At 40.7% G+C, this 16,747-nt stretch overlaps 1 protein-coding gene and 1 pseudogene across 3 annotated transcripts in view; one reads left to right on the forward strand and one right to left on the reverse strand.

Annotated features, from left to right (window-relative positions):
* Positions 1–12,594, reverse strand: part of ZC4H2 (zinc finger C4H2-type containing) — a 102,856-nt gene extending 90,262 nt beyond the window's left edge. Inside the window, exon 1 of one of the 2 annotated variants that reach the window (XM_080653499.1) lies at positions 12,389–12,594. In XM_080653499.1, coding sequence (XP_080509625.1) covers positions 12,389–12,441 — 53 coding nt within the window. In that variant the 5' untranslated portion in view covers positions 12,442–12,594. The remainder of the gene's footprint in view (positions 1–12,388) is intronic. The other variant, XM_080653500.1, reaches the window with a different exon arrangement.
* A 3,171-nt stretch (positions 12,595–15,765) lies between these two features.
* On the forward strand, positions 15,766–16,499 carry LOC308239354 (ATP synthase subunit gamma, mitochondrial-like; annotated as a pseudogene). Its single transcript has one exon. The product of its transcript is annotated as an ATP synthase subunit gamma, mitochondrial-like (transcript).
* The last annotated feature ends 248 nt before the right edge of the window (positions 16,500–16,747 follow it).

Raw genomic sequence — 16,747 nt, forward strand, 5'->3', positions numbered from 1 at the left:
AGTGGGGGAGGTAGAAGAGAGTAAAGGGGGATAAATGGTACGGAAGGAGACTTGACTTTCGGTGGTGAACACACAATATGGTGTACAGATAATGTGTTGTGGAATTCTGCACCTGAAACCTGAATAATTTTAATAACTAATTTCACCCCAATAAATAATACAAATTAAAAATAAATCAAATGAAAAGAAATACTGATATATGTTACAATGTGTATGAGCCTCAAAAAATATGCTAAGTTAGCCGAGGCCGGCTTGGCTCAGTGGATAGAGCGTCGGCTTGCGGACTCAAGGGTCCCAGGTTCGATTCCGGTCAAGGGCATGTACTGTAGTTGCGGGCACGTCCCCAGTGGGGGGTGTGCAGGAGGCAGCTGATCAATGTTTCTCTCTCATCGATGTTTCTAGCTCTCTATCTCTCTCCCTTCCTCTCTGTAAAATATCAATAAAATATATTTAAAAAAAATATGCTAAGTTATATGCAATTACCCTGAAAAGACAAATCTGTAGAGGCAGAAACTATATTACTGGTTGCCTGGGGCTGTGGGTGGATAACAGAGATTTCTGAAACTGGGCATAAGGGCTTTTTTGGGGATGATGGAAATGTTCTAAAATTGTATTGTGGTAATAGTTTAAAACTGTAAATTTACTAAAGGTCATTGAATTGTACAGATAAAATGGATGGTTTCTATGGTATGTAAATTACAACTCAATAAAGCTATTAAAATATATCCTCTAATGGCTTCTTACTATATACAGAATTAGGTCTAAACCCATATCACCATCTGAATCCAAATTCTAAGCCCTTTCTACTCCTCTATCCCTGTCTTCCCAGGACAATAAAGGAATGACTTGCCAAAAGACTTGTGTAGAGGAAATAAGAAAATAGGTTTCTAACTGAGTTAGTCGATTGAGGTCCCCAAGAAGAATGAGAAGAGGGTTAATAATGAAAAAAGAAATTGGGGACTCATTGCCCTTTTGGATGATTGTCTACTATGCTCTTCAGGCTTAGTAGAATCTAATGCCTATCCTACCCTCTGTCCAGCAACCGAGTAGTTTGGGTTAAAATTAAATCTAAGTAAAAGGCCCTTCCTTTATGAAATCTACAGAGTGGGTATCATACTAAACATGGCTTAAAAGCGCGCACGGGCGCACACACACACACACACACACACACACACACACACACACACAAACTTCCTTCTCTGTACATTTTCCATGAATCAAGTAGACAAAATAATGTATTAACTAAGTACCGTTTACCCAACAGTGTAATGGATCTTGTGTGTGATCTGTGAGTGCTAGGTCTGATCAAATAATTGAATTGATACTCCCTCCCCTGGTAACTGACCTTTAGGCCATCTTAATGGGCATTCCCTTTCACTTAGACCACATTCCACTTGCTAGTACCATTATCTCTCCCTCTGGACTTTCCCAGGATCCGGACCCACTCAGAGAGTTCCCTGCCAAAAAAGTCCGCCTAGAGTCCTTTAAAACCTCTGATTCCCCTTCCCTGGGTGCTGGGCCATTTTGGGGCTCAGCCCAGCTGATATCCAGATCATCTGATAAATTTGTAATTCTTTACCCTTTTGGCCTCGTGTATTCCTCCTTTGGCAACCCTAACAACGAGAAGACCTCTTCCTTAAAATAAAAATAACTGACTGTGATCCAATACAGAAAACAGACCAAATCATAACTGTTAGAGTTGAAGTGGAAGCGTGACCCCCAGAGTCCTTATTCTCTCTTCAAATCCAACCCTAGCTAACTCTATCAGTTCATGTTGACATACCTCCCTGGCACTCCCAGGGCTCCTCAGAACATTATTTGTAAGCTTTCAATCAAATCCATCCTCTTCATTTCAGAAATGAAGAAACAAATGTCCAGAAAGGGAAAGGAACTAGCTGAAGAGGAAGCAGGTATGGTCAACTGAGTCCTTTAAATGTAAAGACTTACACATAAAGCAAATTGAAACCCAGGTGATTATAAACACAAGAGACTTTTAGAGACTGGCACTATATCATATTTCTCTCTGTAAATTCCATGTCATCTATCACACTGATTTGGCCATTAGTGGGGATCAAAAATTACATTTGGAGGATAAAAATGAATGAATATAGGTAGTAAATCTCAGATACTGCTTGTAATTTTAGTAGAGTCAGAGAAAGAGACATTACCATGGGTGTGTGGGGGGAGATTTCATTAATTCAGTTAACATTCACTAAGAGTCTATAAGTGCCAAAAACTGGGAAGGAATTGGGTTAAGAAAGTGGTACAGCCCTAGCTGGTTTGGCTCGGTGGATAGAGCATCGGCCTACAGACAGAAGGGTCCTGGTTTCAATTCTGGTCAAGGGCACATGCCTGGGTTATGGGCTCAATCCCCAGTAGGGGGCGTGAAAGAGGCAGCCAATCAATGATTCCCTCTCATCATTGATGTTTCTATCTCTCTCTCCCTCTCCCTTCCTCTCTGAAATCAATAAAAATATATTTTTAAAAACATGGTACATTTACACAATAGAATACTATGCAGCTGTGAAAAGGGAATCTATTACCCTTTGAGACAACATGGAGGGAGCTGGAGATTATTATAGTAAGTGAAATAAGCCAGTCAGAGAAATACAAACCCATATCACCTCACTTACATGTGGAATCTGATGATCAAAATAGATCTGGAGACATGGAAGCATGCAACAGACTGATGAATCTCAGAGGGAAGGGGGTAGGAAGAGATTAATCAAATAAGTTATATGCATATATGCATAACCCACAGACACAGACTATAGTGTGAAGAAGCCCTGAGGCTGGGGTGGGAGTGGGGAAGAGAGGGTCAATGGGGGGAAAATGGGACATCTGTAATTCTTTCAACAATATTTTTAAAAGGCTTTATTTAATAATAATAATAATAATAATAATAATAATAATAATATATTATTTGGAGGTTCCAGCAATTGTGCTAGACACTTTACATGCTAATTTATTCCTAATCATAACCATATGAATAAGTTATGTTTAACTTTATTTTTACAGATGAAAATTTTCAGGCTAGGAGAAGTCAAATGAGTTGCCCAAGATTACAAAGCCAAGTGGAAAATCCAGTGTGCTAAGTCTGATCATCTTTCCAACATACTAAGGAGCTTTCCTCATACATTGGATTCCAAGCCATGGAAAACAAACCAATAGGGCAAATTCTTGTCCTGGGTCAATCACTAATTTCAAGGTGAAAAGGGACACATGATGGAACTTCTTAGAACTTTGGAAGCTTTGCCTGAGGATTGGGACTCAATGTAGCCTTGCAGAGTTGTTAGATGACTTCATGAGATGAAATCTATGGAATGTTCAGTCCTACAAGTGAGGAAATCATCCACGTCATCAAAAGACTGACTTTATGTAGAGAACTTCTTAATTAAATCCTCCCAAAGGTTAAAGTGTAGCTGGTGTGGCCACAGAATCCCAGGAAAACCACAAGATATTTAGGGTTTCTTAACTGTTGATCCAGGATTTCTGACCTCCCTAGACCACAGCCTCTCCAGACAGAGTCCTGGTCCAAGACAAAAACATTCAACTGGCTAACTTCTTTCCAATGGCTCTTTACCGGCTAATGTGGAGGAAGGGTGAAGAGCAGGATAGGTTCTGGGGCAATGGATCATCCATTCCTGGGGCAAATTTGGCAGGCTCATCTGTCATCCAGCTTCAGAGGTGACTTAACCCCAATCTTCACTCAATAAGCAAGGTAAGACAGCTGGGACATGTAGGACTCGAGGATGGGCAGATCAAGTGAAGACACTAGCTAGTAGAGATGTTTGGAAAATTGCTCAGATTTATTGATGAGCTAAGGAAATGGTGAGAAGTGGACAGATCCAGAATATATTATGTATGCAAAAACCCCAGGTTTTACTAATGCAATGGTTTTCCAAGTGTGGTCCCTGGACCAGCAGCAACAGCATTGCCTAGGAACTGTTAGAAATGCAAATTCTTAGGTGCCACTTCAGATCTAATGAACCAGAGACTCAAGATGAAACCCAGCAATCAATGTTTCAACAGCCCTCCAGGTGAAGCCTAATGCATACTCAGGTTTGATAAACACTGTGCTAATGTTTCACATGCACAGGGTCAGGAGAGGGAGATATTAAGAATGATTCCAGATTTTTGGATGGGGGGATATTTACTACTGCTGGGGAAGACTAGAAAAGGAGAATGTTTGGGAGTGGAATGAAATTGAGAGTTCTCTTGGGGCCTGTTTGAGATGACAGCAATACACCCAGTGGGATTGGTTAAGTGGGAAGTTGGATATGTGAGTCTGGAACTCAGGAAAGATCAGAGATATTTACCTTAATTCTAAGATCCTTGAGAACAGGCCTAATTCACCTTACTGGTTTTCACAGAATATCCCAGCCCTGTGTATGGCCCAGAGCAGGTGCTTGGTAAATGTTACTGAATGAAGAAAAACCCAGCTTTTCCTTCCTCCTCTAATCTGGTGAGACCACTGCCTAAATACCAAATGTTCTTCTATTTAATAGCTATTTGCTTATCTGGGAAAACAAGCTACTGTCAAGACAGTAGGTTTCTTAGAACAGCTCTCCCTGAAGACTTTCTTATATAGCTCACTACCAAATGCCAATTCCTTTCCATTCCCTCTTCAGTGGCCAACATTGATTGGCTTAAACTACCCATCCCTAAGTCCTAAAGGTCTCAGCTGTTCTGTGATTTGCTCTTGAGTGAACACTTAAGCCAGCTGACAGAGGAGCCTGCTGAAGCTGCTACAGCAGTGACGGACATATGAAGGAAGGGAGGAAGGAAGGAAGGAAGGAAGGAAGGAAGGAAGGGAGGGAGGGAGGGAGGGAGGGAGGGAGGGAGGGAGGGAGGGAGGGAGGAAGGAAGGAAGGAAGGAAGGAAGGAAGGAAGGAAGGAAGGAAGGAAGGAAAATGTATGAAACAGGAACTTCTGTGTGGACAAAAGATAGTAGCAGCAGATAAGATCAGAAAGTTCTGTCTGGGACAGGCTTGTGGGGGAGAGGGGCATGAATACCATGGCAACAATTATAGGCAAATGCCTGTCCAATAGACACGGCAAGAAATGACCTACAGTGAGAAATGAATTTCATATTGTGACCCAATACACACATACATAGACATAAAACAGAAAAGTTTCCACAAAGAATACCTACCATTTCTTATGCAATGTTTGCTAATATTTCTCTTATTCTTCTATTTTTTTATTAAAGTTATTGGGGTGACATTGGCTAAAAAGATCATATAGGTTTCAAGCGTACATTTCCATGATACATGATCTGTATATTGCATTGTGTGCCCACCACTAAAAGTCAAATAATCTTCCATCACCATATATGTGTCACCCTTTACCCTTTCCTACCCCCAACGCTTCCCTCTGATAACTACCACACTTTTGTCTGTATCTATGAGTTTCAGTTTTATATCCCACACTAGAGGCCCAGTGTATGGATTTGTGCATCAGTGGGGTCCCTCGGCCTGGCCTGCGGGGGTCGGGCTGAAACTGGCTCTCTGACATCCCCTGAGGGGTCCCAGATTGCAAGAGAGTGGTTCTCGGGTGACCCACCCTGGAATCAGACTCCCTCCTCTCTGGTTCCGGGTGTGTCACCTGAAAACAACAGCTGCCAAGTCACCGCAGCTCAGCAGCTCCTATGTTGAGCGTCTGCTCCCAGGTGGTTAGTGCACATTATAGCTACTGGTCCAATGGTCGGATGATCGCTTAGGCTTTTATATATATAGATATGAATGAAATCATATGGGTCTTAGCTTTTTCTGACTTATTTCACTTAGCATGATATTCTCAAGGTCCATCCATGTTGTTGCAAATGGTAGTATTTCATCTTTTATTATGGCTGAGTAGTATTCCATAGTGTGTGTGTGTGTGTGTATGTGTGTGTGTGTGTGTTTGTGTGTATGTATATATATATAATATCTTCTTTATCCAATCCTCTATTGAAGGACACTTGGGTTGTCTCCATGTCTTGGCCATTGTGAATAATGCTGCAATGAAAATAGGGGTGCATATATCTTTGCAAATAAATGTATTTGAGTTTTTTTGGTTAGATACCCAGAAAGGGATTGCTGGGTCATATGGTAGTTCTATTCTAATTTTTTTTTTTTAGGAACCGCAAAATAATCTTTTTTACAAATGCTACTAGCAACTGATTAATTCATTTCATGATATACTAATGGTTCATAACCTGTATTTTGAAAAATACTGCTATAGACAATTGAAAGTCAGTGAATGTGTCCAAGGAACAACATCACACCAGTGCTTCAGGAAGGTTGTTCTCACAGCAGTGTGGATGGTATTGAAGATGGTGGGGGGTGGGGTGGGGTGGGAGAGAACGAAGACAAAAATATAATTCTATAGGTGGAAATGGATACAACATTACAAATATCCAGGACAGCCATGATGAAGGAGATGAGTATAGAGATGGAGAGTGGGGCAGGAATTTGAGTCAGATGTTGAAGGTAGAAAGAGTAGGACCTAGTAAGTGACCAAGAGGTGAGTTATAAAAAGAAAGGGTAATCAACATTGACATTCAGGTCTCAATCTGAGGGAACTGTGCAGAGAATGATAGCATTAAACCAGAGATTAGGTGGAGGAGCTGGATTAGATCCGGAAGAGATAAATTCTAAAGAGTTAGCTAATTTGAGTTGTGTCTGTGGAACAAAAGGTGGACAAGACCAATAGGCTGTGGGATGTATTGGGCTAAAGCTTGGAAGCAAGGTAAGGGGTAGAGATTTGGGACCTGGGGGATAATTGAATCCATGGGAGTATTAAGAGATCACTCAAGAGGATCTGTAGAGAGAAAAAGAGAACACACAGGATAGAAACTTACACTTAAGAGGATCTATTTAACACCATAATATTTACTTCCAAAATGAGTTTTTCCTTTCTTAAGTGAAGGAAGCTCATTGTGTATGAATAGGGACATGGGTGTATACAATGTGTGTGCATGGATATAATGTGCATGTTAAGGAGATATTAGTATGCATTTGGGGAGCTAGTAAAGGTCTCTAGTTCATCTAGGGGTGGCTGCACTTTCTCTGCCTCATGGATTCTTCTCTTTTCCATTTTCCTCTTTTTGTTCCATTCTTTTCTTCCCCTTTCCACATATCCGCATGCACCTTCATCACCACTTGAAAGTTTAAGGAATGTATGGGCAAAATAGACCAGTGTGGAATTTGTGGGATAAGATCTGGAGCGTAGTGTTGGAGAGTGGTTGGGATTGGGAGGAAAGACAGGGCTGGGCATGTGGTCAGAGTCAGGAGTGGGGAGCGGTCAGTAGTGGGAGAATCCACTCCTGAGACATTTCCCACTTCAAATTCTGCCACTGGTGTATGTGAAAACTAAGTATGAATGTGTGTATTTCATGGTCTGTGCCGGGGGGGTGGGGGGGTTGGCTGTCAGTTTGACTTAATCAGGTATTTAGGTGATATTGCCATTATCCCTGCTACTTCTGCACAGAAATATCATTACTATTATTTTCTAACAGAAATAGGTGGCTCTGTTTATACTTTGAAGGGATTTAATGATAGAATAGTCAAAGAACTGCAAATAAAGGTTAATCAGATTACTAGCATTTTTTGAAATGCATATGCCATGTGAATAGGAAGATATATTTTCTCTTTCCTTTATGTGTTACCAAAGATAAGTTACCTAACCTCTATGGCCTCAGTATTTTTATCTGTAAAATGGGGATAATTCCTACCCCAAATTTCCATTAGGAAGATTAAGTATTAAATGAGCCAAGACCGAGTGGGGGGATGGGGGAGACAATGAGGGGATAAGGACACATGTAATACCTTAATCAATAAAGAAATTTTTAAAAAAATGAGCCAAGACCTTTGAAATTAGTAACTGTCCAACAAATGTTACCTCCTTTCTCCAGTTCTTCTACCCCTTCCTTTGTTTCTTCCTTCTTTCAACCTCCCATGCATGTTTACCTGTCCATATGTGTACATCAAGTACATATATGTAATACTTTCCTCATTCCAAATTCTTAAACCCAGTGGTGTAACCTTTGTATATTACTGTAAAATTGTCAAAAACAGAATAATTTAAATCACTTTTGGTGCATACACATCTAGAATTTTTAAGTCTTCTTGGTGGATTGACCCTGTCTCATTATGTCATGTCTAACTTTGTCCCTGGGTATTTTTTTTTTTATTTGAAATCTGCTTTATCTGATACTAATATAGCTGCTCCTGCTTTCTTCTGATTACTGTTTGCATGGCACCTTTTTTTCTATCCTTTTTACTCTCAACCTAGTTGGTCACTATATTTGAAGTAAATTTATTGTAGACAGCATATAGGTGGGTCATGTTTTTTAAGTCTACTCTGTCTTTTAATTGGTATATTTAGGCCATTTATATTCAACATAATTATCAATTACGTATCTCTGCTGTGGTTTTTTGTTGTTGTTGTTGCTGTTATGTTAAGTATAAGTCTGCTGTGTGTTTTTTTTTTGTTACCTGTTTGTTCTCTCTGTTTTTAATTTTCCTGTCTTCTTTGTCCTGCTTTTCTGTGGGTTACTTGTACATTTTTTCAAATTCCATTTCTGTATAGCCTTTTTAGTGTTTTCTGTATTATATTATATATACATAATTTATCAGTCTTCTGATGTCATTTTACCAGTTCAAGTGAAATATAGGAACCTTATTTCCCTTTTAAATGCCTTTACACTGTTTATATATAAATGTCTTAAATATTTCCTCTACATACATTGAGAACATGAAATGTGATAAAATTTGATCCAATCCTCAAAGAGAACTTGAAAGGAAAATATATTCTGTTGTATTTACTCATGTTTTTGCCTACTGTATTCTGTCTTCCAAGAACTTACTTTAGCCCTAGCCAGTTTGGCTCAGTGGGTAGAGCATTGGCCTGAGGACTGAAGGGTCCCAGGTTTGATTCTGGTCAAGGGCACATGTGCAGGTTGTGGGCTCAATCCCCAGTAGGGAGAGTGCAGGAGGCAGCCAGTCAATGATTCTCTCTCATCATTCATGTTTCTATCTCTCTCTCCCTTTCTCTTCCTCTCTGAAATTAATTTAAAAAATAAAATAATTTTTTAAAAAGAATTTACTTTAGTCATTCTTATGGGGTAAACCTCATACTGATAAATTCTGTTTCCTTTCACCTAAGAATGTCTTGACTATCTCTATTCTTGAAAGATATTATCACTGGACAAAGGATTATAGGTTAATGATTCTTTTTCTTCAGCACTTGAAAAATATTGTTCCTCTTCCCACTGGCTTCATCTGATGAGAAACCTGCTATTATTCTATTTTTCCTCTAAAGTTATAGGTAAGGTGTTGTTTCTCTTGGACTGCTTTCCAGAAGGTTGACTATGATGTGTTTCATGTAAATTTCTTTGGGTTTGTCCTGATGGTGTTTGTTTAGCTTCTTGAAACTGGAGGTTTCTGTCCTTTATTCAATTTGGGAAGTTTTTATCCACTATTTGTTCAAGTACTTTTTCTAGTCCTGAACTCTTTCTTCTCTCTTTCTGAGACTGTTGACATGAATGTTAACATAAATGTAACGGTTAACATGAATATAAATAGTCCCAGAGATTTGGAGGCTCTGCTCAATGCTTTCTTTTTAATCTTCTTCTTTTTGGGGGGAGGGGCATCTAATTTCCCTTTGCTGTTCACATTGGGTGATTTCTATTGTTTTATGTTTAAGCTGTCTGTTTCTTTTCTGTTTCCCCCATCTTTCTGTTGAGCAAGATTTTAGACAATGGAATACTACTCGACCACAAGAAAATATGAAATACTGCCATTTGTGACAACTTGGATGGACTTTGAAAATATCATGCTAAGTGAAGTAAGTCAGACAGAAAAAGAACCATATGATTGCACTCATATGTGGGATATGAAACTGAAAGCAACAAATAAACAAACAATAAAAACAAACAAACAAAAACAAATATACAGACATCAGTATTGTGGTTACCAGAGGGAAGGGGAGTGGGAATGAGTAACAGGTAAAGGGGGTTAAATATATAGTGATGGAAGATGATTTGACTTTGGGTGGTGGGCACACAATGTAATATACAGATCATGTATCATAGAAATGTATACTTGAAACCCATATAAATGTATTAACCAATGTCACTTTAATAAATCTAATTAAAATATTTTAGAGTTTTTAAAGGTCTTTTTTGGCTACTGTATTTTTTCAGTTCTCATATTTCTATATGATTCTTCTTTATTGAGACTTTCTTTGTTGAGACTTTCTACTTGTATGATGAGATTTTGTATTTTATCATTCGTTTCAGATGTGTAATTACAATTGCTCATTGGAGCTTTTTAATGATTGCTGCTTTAATTTCTTGCCAGATAATTCTAACATCTATGCCATCTCAATGCTGGCATGTTTACTTTCTCTTGTCATTTAAGTTGATAACCTGGGTATGGCATGTGATTTTTTTAAATTAAATTTGAACACTCTGGATCTCTTTTAAAACTTTTGTTTTTGCAGGCCTTCTCTTACATTGTCATTTTGAAGAGAAGGGAGCCAGTAGATGTCTAGGTTCTCCACTGAGTCTCTGGCTGACATCCAGGTTGGTAGGGGTTTCTTATTTACTGCTGGTTTGGGATGAGAGTCAACCCTCTGTCTAGGCCTTTGATGATCTCATACCAGCTAGTACTGGTAGAAATTACTGGTTTAAAACTGGTAAGGTAGAAGTCATACAACCCATTTGATTTTCACTGTGAGGGATCACTTTTCCTTGCTCCCAACTGTTCCTTCTCTTGGAGTTGGGCAGGGGCTTCTTTAAAATATAGTAAAAGTTTAGGCTCTATACTTGCATACCTAAGCTTCTGATTAGCTACATTGTTATTATGACAGCTGGCTTTTTCCTGCACCAAGTTATCTCACTCCCTATCTCCTGGTGCTTTTGCAGAAAAAAAAATTGAAACATGTCACCTCTCCACCCCTTCTAAGACCCTCTATGCTATGGGATAGAGTGGGAAGACCAGAGCCACTGCATGCATATTGACTGGGTTCCTGTCAAAATCTAGCATTTCAAGCTGTTTGGCTCTGGAAAAGTTAATTAAATTTTCTGAGCCTCTATTTTCCCAGTTGTAAAGGAGGTGTAGGAAGCTCTCAGATCTCTTGCTGAAAGGAGCAATAGGTCAAAGTGCTTGGCCCACCATGGGTTCAATAAATAATAGTTCCCTTCCTTTTACTCCCTTGCAGAAGTAAATATATAACCCTTCCAAATTTCAAAAAAGTCAAGGTGCATCCCCATAAAGTGGGAGTCTCATTCTAGGTATTGACTGCAAAGGTAAATTTAAATCTCTTCCTAAGTCTTATTTATTAAAGTGACACATTTTATATCCTCCCCTCTTTTTCTCTAGGTTCCTGGAAAACACTAAAGGGAGACAGCTGAACCTATGTCACCCTCAAAATGAGGGTGGAAGCTGGAGGGGGCAGTGCTCTGGCAGAGGAGGACAGATGAAGGAAGGCTTGGTGCCGGCCCAGGCACTTACTCGGCGCTATTGTATTCTGAGCAAGGACAACACGTGGCCTAGCCAAAGCCACTCCCAGAGGGAAAAAGGGGTAGGGAGGGGGAGGCACCAGGCAACTCCCATTTTGCCTGCTTGCCCTTCACCTCTGGCACCTAAGAGCAGCTGCTGCGATCTTACTAAGTGATGCAGAACCTCCTCCCCAGTCTCCATTGCTCCCATCCCCCTTTCAGAGCACAGGATAGGAGGGGAAGAAAGTGGTGAATGAGTGGAAAGCAAATACACACGCGGGAGTCAGTGTTCGCCATCCTCCCAATCCGGGCCTGCTGGGATTCCTCAGCACTCCCAGCGGGCAGTCCTTAGCAGCAGCCACCAGCCCCCCAACGCGCTAGACTTTGCTCTCAAAACGCTCACCGGAGCTCCAGGTCTTGAAGTTGAATGGGAGACTGAAAAAAATCTCGATACCTAAAGATCAAGGAGCCTAATACACCTTGGAGCCAACAAACACTGAAAAAAATAATGGGTCCAAGAATGCCACCTCCCAACTCTCACCCCAAGAATAAAACTGTCTTGGATCAACACCTCCCCTCCACCTCACCCTACCGCCGTAGTCCCCATTTGGCTTTCTCTGCCACACCTGCTTGCCACATCTGGTGAGGTCTCTTTCCGTCAGTGACTGTTTCTCTTTCTCACTATATATAATCTGTCTCAACTCTCCCAGTCTCCTTCCCATCCTTGAAATTCCTGGTGTACGGGCTCCTTTGCCACCCCCACCCCCACCCCCTCAGCAAGTAGCCCAACAATAGATACTTTACAAGGTAACTCAGACTTCTACCTCAGGAAGCGAATAGGGGGGGGAGGGAGCGGGGCGGCTGCAAGGGGGCTTGGAGGCGCTACAACGTTCCGCTTACCTGATCTCTTTAATGCTTTCCAATTTGCACATTATTTCTTGCTCATCTGCCATGCTTTTCACTTTCAATTTCACGTCCCGAAAAATGTACAAACACACACATCCAGGGATACAATAGACACAAAGTAACCACCTCCTCCCAGCATGGGGCTCTGAGTCTGTGCAGTGGGGACTCGAAGAAGGCCTGGGAGCTGTAGTCGCAGCTCCAGGGCCAGTCAGGCAGACTCGGAGCCTGCAGGACTACAAATCCCAGAAGGCCAAGCGAGACACTCCTATTTTTCTTCCTGCAAACGCACTTTAAATCAATTTGTCACAGATAATTATGCCAAAGGTTGTGAAGAGTGCAAGGGAATGGTGACATTTGTCTGTCCCATCCGCGGAAATATTTTGAGGAAAAGTTACCCCAGAAGGCAGCAACTGGAAAGATGAGAGATATACACCCCTCCTGGGGCCCTCACCCCTACTTACCCAGTAAAGGATATCAGAAGTTGCTAATTAGTGAACACGGGCTGGAGGGAAACCCTGCCAGGGGATTCACTTTGAGAAGTGTTTAGTCCTCTGCCTAGGAACAAGTGGGTTTGGTATTTAGATGCAGATGAAGTGAGGGGCGGGGGCGGGGGAAGTAGAGGGTGTGTGGCTGCTAAAGCTGGGGCTTAGAGTGTTGACTGTTCTGGCCCTACCTTCATTCCACAGTTACTGAGCTCAGATTTTGGGGGAGGCAGTGAGGGAGGTGAAGATAAATAAAAGCAAGCCATTGCCTTTGAGGAGCAGGAGAGACAGAAAGGTAACTCATTAACTACATTACACTGTGCTGCCATAATATAGGAATGAATAAAATGCAACCTAAAAAAAGAATATGCAAATAGGTCTCAAAAAGTGGCTGTGAATTTGCCATACAATTGGGGAGGATGAGCTTCCCAGAAGAGAACTTAACACATATAGAAAGGAAAGGACAAGCTGGCCAAGGCATCTGGAGCATAAGGTTCATATACGGGGTGTGCAGGTGGGAAGGAGAAGTGAGACATATATCTAGAAAAGGTAGGTTAGATAGAGCTAGATTGTAAAAGACCTTGAATGTCATGCTAAAGAGTTTAGACTTAATCCCATAAGGCACACATTCCTCCAATACACAGTTATTAATTGCTTACTACATGTCAAATAATGCCAAGTTATTTAATGTTTCCAAAGAGAAGTGCTAAGTTTGGAGGGATGTCTTAGGGAGGTGATTCTAGAGGAAAATGGAGAATGATTTAGAGGAGATGAGAACAGGATATGAGAGCACACACAGGCCCAGGGAGCTAGGCTTTGGACAAAAGGAGAACTCTGACTCACTCCCAATTAAAGGTGAGTGGAAATTCTCTGATTGAGCTTGCACTTATTTTCTGGGCCTCAGTTCCCTCATCTGAAAAAATGGAACTAGTTAGCCTCTGATGGTGCTGAATATAGGGCTTAATATATTTTAGGAGCTGGAGAAAAATTAGTGGAACATGAGTCTCAGGCCATTCTGAGTGTCCACACTGATTTTAAGAGCTTTCTAGGGGTGGAATCGAAGCCCTTCTTTTCTTCGGATCTCAGACATGATAACTTTCACAACAAGGAAATTCTCCCTGGTTTCTAGCCTAACAATTTCCTATTGGGCTTTAAGATCCCTGTGCCATTAGTAGCCATTTGAAGACTATTTTTTAAAAATATATTTTATTGATTTTTTACAGAGAGGAAGGGAGAGAGATAGAGAGTTAGAAACATCGATGAGAGAGAAACATCAATCAGCTGTCTCCTGCACACCTCCTACTGGGGATGTGCCCCCAACCAAGGTACATGCCCTTGACTGGAATCGAACCTGGGACCTTTCAGTTGGCAGGCTGACGCTCTATCCACTGAGCCAAACTGGTTTTGGCCATTTGAAGACTATTGAGTTGGGTTGTCATAAAGACTGTGGGTCTGAGCTACCCTAACCATGGAATCCAGAGCCAAGAACTAGCCCCAGACCTGTCCTATAAAAGGAGGGGTAGGGAACAAGTCTGGTCAAGTGCCTGTCATGTATTAGCCACTGTGCTGAGAGCTCAATGTACTAGTATAGTCCCTCATTTCATCCTCACAACCACTCTTAAGGGGATAAGTAGATTCATTCCTTTTTACTGGCTCAGAAAGTGGCTTGGCCAAGGCCATATAGTAAGTTACAAAGCTAAAGCCTGGGCCCAAATTGAACCAAGTTACTTGCAGATTAAGGAAATGAATATATATGAAAAAATATGGAGACTGAAAGTAAAATGAGGCCTTAGATGTATATATTTATGTCAAATATAAATTGCTTTACAATATGAGTTAACTTTGATTTGAGGAGAAATAGAGGGTATGTTTGGAGATGTGTGGGAAGCAATTTAGGAATGGCCTTTGAGGTTTTAGAACTGATGTCTCTTCTTCCACTATCTACCTCCTCTTAGAATCTTTACCTAACACTAAGTTCACATGCCTGGTAAGGGTGTAGATGTGGCTTTGTATCTGTTTAAATTTAAACATGTTAATAGCTTTACAATCTGATTATAAGAGTAATTTGGCAAATATATTGTATTTTAAGCCTCACCAAAACCCTATTTCACAGTTGGGGGACCAGGCCAAAAGAAGGAAAGGACTTATTCAAAGTCACCCAGAATGATGGACACAGAAACAGGACTCCTGACTCAGAGCCCTTTGCTCTTTTCATAGCTCCGCACAGCCTGTATCAGTCTGCTACTGCCTCCATGGAATCCAAATGCCTCTGTTACTTCATCCAGATGGTACACTCCAATACATGGAACCTGCCAAGGGCCAAGTTATATCCCATGGACATTAAAGAGAGATGACAGTTAATGTAGCAAAAGGGGCCTTGGAGGAAGGTTTGTGCTATTTGTAACAATTAAGGTGTCCGATTAAGGAAAAGGTTCATAAGCCTCTTAGCTTCCATGGTTTTGTCTTGGCTCCTTGACCTCTTTAATAACAGTGTTGTTGTTTTTTTTCCAATTTCTTTATTGATTAAGGTATTACATATGTGTCCTTATCCCCCCCCCTTTTCCCCCCAACCCCCCACTCATGCCCTCACCCCCCTGTTGTCTGTGTCCATTGGTTAGGCTTATATGCATGCATACAAGTCCTTTGGTTGATCTCTTCCCCTTACCTCCACCCTCCCCTACCTTCCCTCTGAGGTTTGATGGTCTGATCGATTTCCTTGTTCTTGCCGAGTTATAAGAAACAAGGCTAACAATGAGAGGAAGGAAAATATTCCAAAGAATGACAGGGGAATAACTGGGACCAACCTTTAGCAGGGCCAGTACCACTGTGTTTTCTGAGGAGGGCGTCATTGGGTTCTTGGCCTGGGCCATGCAGCTGCAAGATCAAAATATGGCAACTTTGAAAGATATTACAGGTGACTAAAGTCCATCAAAAACATCTAGAAAATTGCTAAATATATTAAAATAGGAGCAGCAGCATGAGCTGAGAGAAAGATGAAACCAGCTCAAGTGTATGGAACAGGATCTTCGGCTCTGTATGAAAAAGCTGATATTAAGGTCCCTGAACACAAGAAGAAACATCTCCTTATTGGTGTATCCTCAGATGGAGGGCTTTGTGGCACTATCCAGTCCTTAGTTGCTAAACAGATAAAAAGTGAAGTGGCTATGCTCACAGCAGCCAGGAAAGATGTTGGAATTGGTGATAAAATTAGGGGTATACTTCTGATTAGTTTCTGGTGACAGTCAAAGAGTGGGAAGAAACTCCCCTAGTTTTGTAGATGTATCAATTATTGCCCTAGAATTATTACATTTTAGATGTGAATTTGAGGAAGGAGCTATATTTGTAATCAAGCTGGGTCTGTCATCTCTCACAAGACAGAAGAAGATTGTAAAGCTATTAACAGAAGAAAAGCTTATCTTTTCTCTTAATACTATTGCAAGTGCTGAGAGTATGAGTATCCACGATGACATTGATGCTGACGTGCTACAAAATTACCAGGAATACAGTCTGGCCAACATTCTGAGATGATTGAAAAATTGACTTTGACTTTCAACTGCACCCACCAAGCTGTCAGCACAAAAGAGTTTATTGAAATCATCTCCATTGCTACAGCTCTGGATTAATGAAAATAAATTGTCATCCTCAGATAAGAGATAAAGAAGTAAAATTCAGGCAGATTATTTTAATTTCAGTTTACTGTTGTCCTGGTCAGAATAAATTATTGGTTCATTATTTCAATTACTTAAGACAGAAAGATATTTGTAAATTATCTTACAATAAACAACTTACAATAAGAAAAAAAGAGATGGGGAATAAAAGGAAACCATTGCCTTGGCCCTTTCTCCTAAGCAATGCTTAAAATAATATATTC

This window comes from Plecotus auritus, assembly GCF_963455305.1.
Source record: "Plecotus auritus genome assembly, chromosome: X".
NCBI lineage: Eukaryota > Metazoa > Chordata > Mammalia > Chiroptera > Vespertilionidae > Plecotus > Plecotus auritus.